We start from the raw sequence: 11,835 nt of genomic DNA on the forward strand, positions 1-11,835 counted from the left end.
ATATAAGTCAATGGGAGAAGTCCCAATGATTTTTTGATGTGCGCTGGGTTTTGTGCAATACCCCGAAGTTTTCAGGTGAACGTCATGAAAATCGGATGAATTTTTTTCACGCAAAGCAAATTTTCGGGAAAATGTAATAATAAATAGGCATATAAAATCCAATCAGTTTGTAGCAGAAAATACTGAGATACATTTGGACTTGGATAAATAACCCTCTAAAAGTTTGCTGAAAATTCTGTTTTTGAAAGTAATGACTACTTGAAGTTACCAAACCTGACTGTTTTGCCATCCTGACTGCCCCTTCTCAGCCTGGCAGTTTCTAATGCTAACGGACTCCTGCTGCACAAATATGGCAGCCCCTCATAGAGGAACACAGGGGTAAGAAAGGTAATGTAAAAGCACCAGGCAAATACTTTTATGGCAAAATTATAAATACCATTCAAAGATAATGTCATGAAGGATATAAAAAAGGTTCTTTTCTGTTGTCAGTATCTCTTTAAGATGGCTAATTCTAAGCAACTTTTCAAATGGCCTTTATTTTTCATAGTTTTTCAATGATTTGCCTTCTTCTGACTCTTTCCAGCTTTCAAACAAGGGTCACTGACCCCATCGAAAAAACAGATGCTCGGTAAGGCTACACATGTATTGTTATTGCTACTTTTTATTACTCATCTTTCTAGTCAGGTGCTCTCCTATTCATATTCCAGTCTCTTGTTCAAATCAATGCATGGTTGCTAGGGTAGTGTGGACCCTAGCAACCAGATTGCCGAAACTGCAAACTGGAGAGCTGCTGATTAAAAAAAAGCTAAATAACTAAAAAACTATGAATAATAAAAAATGGAAACCAACTGCAAATTGTCTCCAAATATCACTCTCTACGTCATAATAAGTTAATTTAAAGGTGAACAACCCCTTTAATGGTGGTTTTTAGAAAGCGGCAAAAACCAGATTAGAATGTATACGGATATTCTGACCAATATCTTCAGGCTACCTTTGTGCCAAGGTAACGCCAGTAATGCAATTGGTTGCCTGGACAAAAGCTTCCCTTAGTGTGAATATTGTTTTTTTTTTTGTGTCTTCATACAGAGATTGCTAGCAGTCAAACTCAGATCTTCTTAGAACATAGAACCTGTATATTCAGACGACTGTAGACTAAGCAATCTTTATGAGAGTGAACTCTAGGAGGCTGTTCCTGATTCCGGAACGACCCTCTTTGTGACATAACTGCATTATAAGCAATTATTTTGAAGAAATACTGCTCTTGTCTGGGGTAAAACCCTTTTGAAATGTTATTCTAGATAAGAACACTTCATGAGGTTCTATTCTAGGGGTAAAGTAACACGGTATCATGCTGATCAGAGAAATAATTGTTGCTAAGGGTGTTATTAAACAGCATTGTGTTACGTTACCTTTGGAAATGTTGCCATGCAATCCAAGTACACTTCATTGTATATTAGAGAAAAAAAAGCTTCTAAAAACTGAAGGCCCCTTATTGAATATCACTGGGAACATAAGTCTTCATTCTAACTGGAGCCGCTCTAAAATAAATACTTAAAATAAGCTTAAGGAGTAGGGATAGTACTGAAATGGTCCGTCCTTCTCAGGCTGTATGTGTAGCAATGTGTCTCTCTAGAAGGGTGCGATGAGAGAAGTACTTGTTGCAGAAGCAGCACTGGAAACGCTCGGGCCGGTGAGTGCGCATGTGGACATTGAGGGAGCTCTTCTGGGTGAAACGCTTGCAACAAATTGAACACTGGAAGGCCCGCACCCCGGTGTGAGTGACCATATGTTTCAGCAGGTAATCTCTCAAGGAAAATGACCGCCAGCAGATACTGCACTGATGAGGCTTTTCGCCTAAATATAAATTAGACAAACCAAAAGTTAAAACATGGATATGGAAAACATTTGGAGAAAACTAATGACACAGCTTATAAAATCCTATGTTGCCTTTTTTTTAAAAAATTCTGCTTTATTGAAAATTTTACAGTAAATAGAGAAGGAAAAAGTTACATTCAGGGTAAACAGTTTTACATACAGTATATATTCTCTATTATATTCCCAGAAACTGACTCCTGTATCAACATTGGGAATATATTTCCAATTCCAGTAAAGAAGGGAAACGGTGAAAAGGAAAAAGGGATACAAGATAAGAGAAAAGCAAAGAGAAATAGGGAAATAAGTAAGTATATCCTCTAGCTAGTATACGCCTTTCAAGGGTGAGGTGCATTATAGGTGAAGATCTACAAAAGATCATATGTGTACAGTATTACTAAGATACCTACCTACGTCACTGGATATACTTCCCCTTTAATTTGAGGTTCTGTTTCGTCTTAACCTAAAGGGACTGTCAACCCCCCCCCCCAATAATTTTTTGCCTAATAACAGAAAATGTAATTCTAAGCAACTTTGCTTGTTATTTGTATATGTTACGCTATTAAAAGCAGTGTTTGTCCCTATCAGTTCTCTGCCCTGGCGGTTCAGACTTTTTTTTAACAATGTAAAGTCCCCCATACACAGGCCTTTAAAAGCTGCCAACAGACCAAGTCGTGATGGGGCCGTCCGACGGGCTTACCCGATCGATGTCTGTCCGAAAGTCGGCCAGATCTCGATGGGGCAGGTTAAAAATTCCCGTTTGATTGCAGCCGCATCGGTGATAAGTGAATTTGGGTTGAAAAACTCAAATTAATATAGTTCTTGGCAAAAAAGAAATCTGGAATACTCAAACTGATCGAGTTTTTGAGCAAAACCCACTGAAAAAACCTGAACATCATGAAGGCCACAAACATCCTCAAATGGTTGAAGGGACTTCTACCATTGACTTCTACATGACCTCAACAGGTTTTAGCTGAAGTATTTTCACATTCAAGCTATTTCCAGGTTAGGGGTATAATAAATCTCGAAAAACTTTAGACCCCGAAAAATTTAAAAATACCCTCAAAAACTCTACCTCTACCTTTAATAAATAACCCCCCAAAAGTCAAGGCAAAGAAAATGGCTGATGACTATAAAACTTGGTGATGGCAGCTTCTTCGCATTAATGATTCGAAGATTTTGCATTCAAGTCCCTCTCTTTGGCCCAAAATGTAATCACAGCTCACTCTGCATATAAACCACCCACACCTCCCCCCCACCCCCCCCCCACACACACACGTGAAAGTTAACACTAATAAACACAGTTTATATCTTCTAGACTACACATTTATAATTATTGCTAATTTTTATTACTCACCTTTCTATTCAGGACTCTCCTATATATATTCTAATCTCTTATTCAAATCAATGCATGGTTGCTAAGGTCATTTGGACCTTAGCAACCAGATTGATGAAATTGCAAACAGGAGAACTGCTGAATAAAAAGCGAAATAACAAAAACCACAAAAATGAAAACCAATTGCAAATTGTCTCAGAATATCACTATCTACATCATAATAAAAGTTAATTTAAAAGCAGAACAACCCCTTTAAGCACTGAACAGCAAATGTTAACTACACATTATAGTATTTAATGAACAAACATAAGCCAACATTTAGGTTCTCTTAAGCAAAGAGAAAAATATAACACTGTGGCTCATATATCAATGCTGGGCAAACTGAAACCTGGGCATTAACCCATGGCAACCAAATATTTCCTTCCATTGAAAAAAGCTATGGGTTATTGCCCAGTGTTGATAAATGACCCCTATAACCATCAGGATCTCCTACTGGTGTTTATAAACAATATAGCCACGATGCTCCAATCATATCTATTTACATTACAACTGATGCAAAAAACTACATGCAAATGATTCCGTAATTAAATCAGGAACAGTTGCTGGCATTTTGATTTTCTTCTACTTTATGGTAATTCCACATGATCAGTCTATATACAGAACAGTACAAAATGGGTCATCGGAATGACACCTTCCCTGAACATGAATATCATATACAGGTATGGGATCTGTTATCCGGAAACCCATTATCCAGAAAGCTCCAAATTATTCCCATAGACTCCATTTTATCCAAATAAACCACATTTTTTAAAAATGATTTCCCTTTTCTCTGTAATAATAAAAGAGTAGCTTGTACTTGATCCCAACTAAGATATAATTAATCCTTATTGGAAGCAAAACCAGCCTATTGGGTTTATTTAATGTTTAAATGATTTTCTAGTAGACTTAAGGTATGAAGATCCAAATTACGGAAAGATCAGTTATCAGGAAAAGCATTCTGGTTAATAGGTCCAATACCTGTATAATGAACCGTATATTACTTTTATATTGTAAGCACTTTTGAGCAGGGCCCTCTTCTTTTAGTTGTAGTATTGTACAGTATAATAAGTCCGTGTAAGATATCATTAGTCTTTCCTTTACAAATCCATACTGCATGTTCACAACTTTTTATATCCAGATTTTCTTCCAAAATGTGCGTATTTATACTGTTCATCAGTCCAAACATATGAGGGCGTCTTTGATATTTGCTTTTCATTTCAGAAGTCAATATATACTTCAATTACTTTGAATTTATATTATGCAGAGAAAGACATAAACAGTAACATTTTCCACTCGGGCTCACTTCAACATTGCCACTATCTATTACAGAAGAGAAGCCTCGGCCCCTAAAATAAACTACAGAGGAACCAATTTAAACACTGTAATAATAACTCACACAAACACGCTATATATGGCAGTCGTGCTTGTCTCACTATTTCAGAGTTCTAAACTGGAATCTTCTAAATATAAAGATCTAAATAGAATCGAAAACGGATATAGCTGTAGCCTATATACTGCAGTTTTGTATCGGATCTGCTAATGTATGAAGGTAGTGGCTTCAGCTAAAGTTCATCTTATTTACTGGAACACTTCAGTGCTTTTGAGAAAACATAAATATGAACAATATCACTTAAAGGGTTGTTCACTTTTGAATTAACTTTTAGTAAAGAGAGGGATATACGAGTATGACATCTGTAATCCGGAAACCCGTTATCCAGAAAGCTATATATTACGCAAAAGCCATCTCCCATAGACTCCTTGTTATACAAATAATCCAAAATGTTAAAATGATTTCCCTTTTCGCTGTAATAATAAAACAGTAACTTGTACTGGATCCTAACTAAGATATAATTAATCCTTATTGGAAGCAAAACCAGTCTATTGAGGATATTTAATGTCTACGTGATTTTCTAGTAGACTTAGGGGCAGATTTATCAAAGGTCTAAGTGAAAATTCGAATTAAAAAAATTTGAATTTCGAGCTAATTTTTGTGTACTTCGACTAGGGAATAGTACAATTCGATTCTATTCAATACAATGTACTGTCTCTTTAAAAGTTCGACCATTTGCCATCTAAAACATGCCAAATTGCTGTTTTAGCCTATGGGGGACCTCCTAGAACCTATTTGAAGTCAATTGGTGGACTTTGAAAAAGCTAATTTTTTGTGGGGAAAAACTTCAAATGGTATGATTCTTAGATTAGTACGATTCAAATTCAATCGAAAATGGACCTATTCGATCAAAAACGGACCTATTCATCCAAATAAAAAGCGATTTAATTTCGGTTGGTCTTTTTGAATTCGAATTTCAAAGCTTTTCCCTTAAGGTATGGAGATCTAAATTACAGAAAGATCAGTTATCCAGAAAACGCCAGATCTCGAGCATTCTGGATAACAGTTCCCATACCTGTACTGAGACAACTTGCAATTGGCTTTCATTTTTGATTTGTGTTATTTAGCTTATTATTCAGCAGCTCTCCAGTTTGCAATTTCAGCAATCTGGTTGCTAGGGCCCACATTACCGTAGCAACCATGCACTGATTTGAATAAGACTGGAATATGAATAGGAGAGAGACTGAATAGAAAGAGGAGTAATAAAACGTAGCAATAATACTCATTGTGCAGCCTTACGAGCACTTGTTTTTAGATGGGGTCAGTGACCCCCATATGAAAGCTGGAATGAGTCAGAAGAAGATGGCAAATAATTTAAATCATATAAAAAAAACAAAAAAATAGGGCCAATTGAAATGTTTGTTATAATTTGCAATAACAATGAATTAGTAGCCTTAGCGAGCAGTTTTTTTAGATTGGGTCCAAGGCCTCCATTTTAAGTTTGGAAGGAGGCAAAAGAGCAAGGCAAATGACAAACTATAAAATATAAATAATGAAGACCAATTGCAAAGTTGCTAGGAATTGGCCATTCTATACCATACTAAAAGTTAGGTCAAAGGTAACCCACCCCTTTAAAAAACAGAAGTGTTATTTTCAAGGAAAAAACACACTAGAACTAGAAGCATGTTGGAGAGCATGAGGTTTTCCATTACTAACCCCATGACAAGCTCTTTGAAGCTGGGAAGTTTACAAACATGGTCAAGCAACTAATCTATAGGACTGACACCATGGTTTTTATATCCAAATATGAGTGACGAGAAAACCCAATAAAAAGGTGTTTACATACGTTGTGTGCCTTTAACTACTGGTAGTAATTGGTCTCAATTCAGAAGACTTCCCCAATGGTAAATTGTAGCCGAGTGATGGCAGTCTATATCTGTGTTTATCATTCTGGATAGAGCAAGAACTGGTTCTCCGTCCCTAGCAATCCCACCCTCTAAAAAAATGTAGAGCACATAACAGCTAAACACTGGAGAAAATGTTTCACATAGACATTTGTGCAGTACATACCTGAATGGATAAACATGTGTTTCGTGTAGTTTTTCCTAGAGCTGAATGTCTTCTGACAATGGCTGCAGACATAGGAAGGCTCAGGGTTACGAGAAGGCCCAGGCCGCTGAGCTGGTTCATTTTGCAATGATCCAGAAACCATGTTAGAGTTCATTTGTACAACATTAGCAGTGCCATCTTGCTGGACGCTAAAAAATCCTTGTGTTACACCAGGCTGAGATTGGTTAGGATGTGTCAAGTGAAACTGGAAGATGCTTGAAGTGCTTGTAGCAACAGCTCCAGAGCCAGAATTCTTTAGATCTCGAGGTACCGCCGAAGTGACAAATGGAAGTGTTCTGGATTCACCAACTCTCGAATTAAACGGTGGACTTGATTTGAAGTCGCCACTAGCGACAACTGCCAGATTTCTAAGGCTGGAGCCTTCCAAACTGCAGTCAGGGTGGAACTTCTCTGCGTTTTCAATCGGGTTCTCCCTAGTTCCTTCAGGGAGGTTTTCTTCATTCTGCCAAGGAGGTATAAAGGACTCAGAGAATACATCCTGGTTGGTAAAGAAATCCGGTCCTTCTGAGGAGAATTCCATTTGACCAGATGAGTCCTTTCTGCCATTTCCTGCATTGCGAACTTTATCTTCTGGACTTCTGGCCTTTTCATTTTCACTGCAAATTGGAAAGCCCCCACTGCATTCATTATATGCAGTAATTTTATCATCTTCGTCACCTCCTTCCCTCGCATTGCTATCTTCATCATCTTCTTCCTCCTCATCTTTGATGATTACAGGTACGGAATCTGAAAGCTGAAGACGTACTGGCTGGCGCTGTTTACGGCTGTGGCAGCTTTGTGGAGCCTCCGTCTGTGTGATATAGGCAGTTGCTAGGCTTTCACCTTCAGAAACTGGCTCCCCTTCGGACACCGTTATCTCCCGTACTTCCGGTAGCTGCCTCTGCTGTGCTGAAAGCATATCTCTTAGTTTGTAACGCACTTCCGAAGCACACAGTATTTTGGGCGCTTCATTGACCGCTCCCATTTGTGCGATTATTTCAATGTCGTTATTTCTTAATGCCGATGGAATAGAACAACTTGAGTCTCTTAAGCCAATAGAGGATGGACCGTCAGAATCTTTGGATGCTTGCTCTTGAATTTTGTTCATAGATCTCCCTTGCGGGCCACAAGACGACATAGCACCAGCGATTTTCACTGGTTTGTTGGCTCTACTCTGAGATATGATTTGCGTGCATTCATCAATGACCGTTTTGATTTGGAGTATACTGGCTGCGGTTAAAATCTGCAATGCTTCCGATTGGGCAACAACCAGCGAGCCGCAATACATAAATTCCACCAACTGCTGTACAACTTGGGTGGGCACCACTGGTGGAACCTCAATTTCAGAATAACCCAGGAGCAGCTTATCATGGAAGAAGGGACTTCCAGCTGCCAAGACACAACGGTGGGCCCGTAGAGTTGCATCGTGTATGTGAACAGTCACGTCGCAAAAATGCCCACCTAATCGCTGGGCGTTTAGAGTCTCCAGGAGAGACTTGCTGAAGTTCTGCAAGTGGATGTAATGAACGGCATCTGCCATTGTTCCAGCTAAGTAGTTTCCTAGGTTTAAAAAAATAAATAAAATGTCTTAAAAGACAATAATCGACACATCAGATAGAACCAGGTGATAACGGTGACCCACTTCATCACTTTCAAATAACAAACACATTACACATCATGGCCAGGAAGAGGGAATGCATTTAAACAATGCAAATGATCTGTAATATAGTGGGAACAGCAGTTAAAGGGTTAGTTCACCTTTAAGTTAACTTTTAATATGTTATAGAATTCCTAATGCTAAGCAACTTTTCAACTGGCCTTCATTTTTTTCTTTCTTATACTTTTAGACTCATTTGCCTTCTTCTTCTGACTCCTTTCAGCTTTCAAATGGGGTCCCTGGCCTCATCTAAAAAAACAAATGCTCTGTTAGGCTACAAAATGTATTGCTAATTTTTTTTTTTTCATCTTTCTATTCAGGCCCTCTCGTGTTCATATTCCAGTTTCTTATTTAAATCAGTGTAAGGTTGCTAGGGTAATTTGTACCCTAGCAACCAGACTGAGGAATTTGCTAACTAGAGAGCTCCTGAATAAAAAGCTAAATAACTCAAAAACCACAAATAATAAAACCGGAGGTAACACCTATAGGCTGGGGGGGAGTCTATGTAGGGAATAGGGGGGAATGGGTTTTTATAATTAAGGGTTTGGTTCTCCTTTAAGGAAAACATCATATACATATATGTTTGCTACACACATTTTATTTTAATGAATACATTTTTCTTTTTATTATAATCTACACTATTGACGCTCACCATTTTTTCATTTGTTTATAATCAAACTTATACCTGATTTTCTCGCACCTGAATGACAAGCATTCAAATTAGACTGGAACAAGATCATCTAAAAAAAAACCCTAAATACATTTTTCCCCCACATAAGCACAAACCAGAAATGCCCAACCTATAGCCTTCCAGAAATATTGCCTCACTTAGAAAACATGTGCACATATACACAGACCTGAGTGCACTGCAGCATTGTGTACTAGCTGTGCATCATGTAAGGCTCCTGCGCGCCTACAAAATGTTTACAGGGGGTTGTTGGAACATCCCTAACCACCCCGTTCTGATACTTCAACACTGGAGGATTCTGGGAGTTGCAGATCCTTTACAGATTTCAGGCTCCAAGTTGGAGATCACAGGCTATCTATTTAACTACCAAACATTTAATGGTTCCGCCCCCTCAAAAAAAATTTTTTGTATGTTATAGAATAGCCAAGTCTAAGTAACTTTTCAATTGGTTTTCATTTTTTATTTTGTTTCGTTTTTGAATTACTTGCCTTCTTCTTCAGACTCTTTCCAGCTTTCAAATAGGCGGTGTGGGACTGGTGGGCCCAGGGCCCATCGAGTCACAGCCTCAGGGGCCCCCCACACCGCAAAGTCCAATCTGCCGGTAAACCACCTTCCTGGCACGCTGCACGTCTGTGCATGGTTAGACCGGGGTCTGGGCGGTAAGGAGGAAGTGCAGAGAGTGGGTCTGTGCTAGGCTGCGTGCATGAATACCTTATGCTGGCGCATCCGGGAGATAAGGAGGTGGTGCAGGGAGAGGGACTGGGCCGGCGGGGACCAAAAGAGACGGGGCCCAGCGGGTTTTTTCCCTGGTGTTAGAGTCCAGGCGGGTCCATTTTTTGGTACCCATACCCGACCTGTACTCGCAACCTGCAACCCATACATGCAACGCAAATTCTTCCCCGCTTGGACCCACAAGTACCTTATCCGCAACCCTGGACCCGCTGACGATCAAGAATCAGGAAGTGCTGTCATTGTAAACCGGAAGTGACATCATCAAAAGTAGGTGTGGTCAGAGAAAAGGATTAAAAATAGCTATTGAGAAGACCCGCAAACTCGCGTCTATACCCACACCCGGAACTTCTACCCGCAACCCGCTGCAGGACTCCACCTGGTGTCCCGCCGGCCCAGTCCGATCCTACACATAGGGGTCACTGACCCTGTCAAGAATCAAATGATCGCAAAGGTTACAAATCTATTGTTATCGCTAGGTTTTATTACTCATCATTCTAATCAGGCCTCTTCTATTCATATACCAGTCTCTTATTCAAACCAATGCAAGGTTGCTAGGGAAATTTGGACCCTAGCAACCAAACTGCTAAAACTGCAAACTGAAGAGCTGCTGAATAAAAATCTAAATAACTCAAAAAAGCACGAATAATAAAAAATGAAAACCAATTGCAACTTGTCTCAGAATATCACTCTCTGCATCATACTAAAATTGAACTCAAAGGTGAACAACCCCTTTAAGCAACTTTTCAATATACATCACATATACAATGTTCTGTCACATCGCTGGAAGAGTCAGAAGCAGCGAACAGAAAGAGGGAAACAATCGCCGCTCACTGTTTCTATTACATTCATAAAAGAAATGAGACGTGTATATTGGAAAGTGGCACAGAAATGCATTTTTCTTCATTAGGCAAAAAAAAACAGTTTTTGGGTGGAGTTTCTCTTAAATACAGGAGGCATTGAGTCTATAAGCCAGTCATACCCAGTGGCATTGGCATTGCACAGCCTGCAGTCCCAAGTCGCTGTTTAAATGATCCACATTGCCGTGTTAGTGTCCTGCAGCATCGACGTTTAAATCGCCACCACCGCCGTGTAAATACCCAGCTCCTCCGCTCCTGCCTGCGTTCCCAGAGTATCGTAGTCTCGCGAGATGAGACTGTGACGTCGCGTCTCGACTGCAGACAGTATTAACGCAATGACGCGACACGTAGCCGCCTGGGGCGTGAAGAACAAGGTGGGAGAGCGTCTCGCCGTGGCTCAGGGGAGCTCATTACAGAATTGCTCAAGGTTGTCTGTGCTGGGTCATCAGCCCACAGAGACATGAATCCATTCAATAAATGGTTTAGTTAGTGATCTTGCAACTTAATCTCACCGACCACAATCTATAAGCAAGTTTGATGGTTTTAAAAATAAAAATAAAATCTCTTTACACAAGAAATAAAAAAAAATATACCCAGTCGTCAATAATCCATATCCCTATTGACCTGCTGTCGGTACCACATTAATTTTGAATAGAAAATTTACATTTTCTTAAGCCTGATAAAAATATCCGTATTTAAAAAATTAATAGCAGCCTGGACGTTGTATTTAAGTCAAGGGCCTGTCCCTTTTTTTGTCTAAGCAGTGTCGGACTGGCCCGGCGGGACACCGGGAAAAAACCTGATGGGCTCCGACCTGGCTGAGCCAGAACGATTATTCCTTGATCGTTCAATTGAACGAATTGCGCTAAATACTTCGACTTCGATATTCGAAGTAGAAGGATTTAACTTCAAGGGTCGAATATCGAGGGTTAAGTAACCCTCGATATTCGACCAATAGTAAATGTGCCCAGTAACGGAACCTGGTGCGAGTCGTTCAGTCGGGCCTGCCCCCACCCTCGTCCGTGTGATTTCTCTGCGGCTCAAGCCGGCTGCAGCACGCGCGATCTGCCGGGGGGGGGGCCCTGCCCTGGCCCAATTGCACCCCCTGCTCCCCCGGTAGTTAAGTCCCTGAATGTGCCCCTGAAAAGTAGGAAACCTGTGTCCCTTCTCAAGAAAGTGCTTTGCCACCACTTTGTTAGTGGTACACAACGTTTC

The 11,835-nt window shown here is 39.9% G+C and overlaps 1 protein-coding gene across 1 annotated transcript; it reads right to left on the minus strand.

Moving 5' to 3' along the window:
* Nucleotides 1-1,038: 1,038 nt before the first annotated feature.
* On the minus strand, nucleotides 1,039-11,058 carry zbtb45.L (zinc finger and BTB domain containing 45 L homeolog). The gene is made up of 3 exons (XM_018226172.2): nucleotides 10,743-11,058; nucleotides 6,648-8,246; nucleotides 1,039-1,854 (listed from the first exon to the last, which is right to left on the minus strand). The coding sequence occupies exons 1-3, from the start codon at nucleotides 10,756-10,758 to the stop codon at nucleotides 1,601-1,603; spliced, it is 1,869 nt and encodes a 622-aa protein (XP_018081661.1). The 5' UTR covers nucleotides 10,759-11,058; the 3' UTR covers nucleotides 1,039-1,600.
* Nucleotides 11,059-11,835: the final 777 nt, after the last annotated feature.

The sequence above is a fragment of the Xenopus laevis genome, chromosome 7L, assembly GCF_017654675.1.
Source record: "Xenopus laevis strain J_2021 chromosome 7L, Xenopus_laevis_v10.1, whole genome shotgun sequence".
Lineage (NCBI taxonomy): Eukaryota > Metazoa > Chordata > Amphibia > Anura > Pipidae > Xenopus > Xenopus laevis.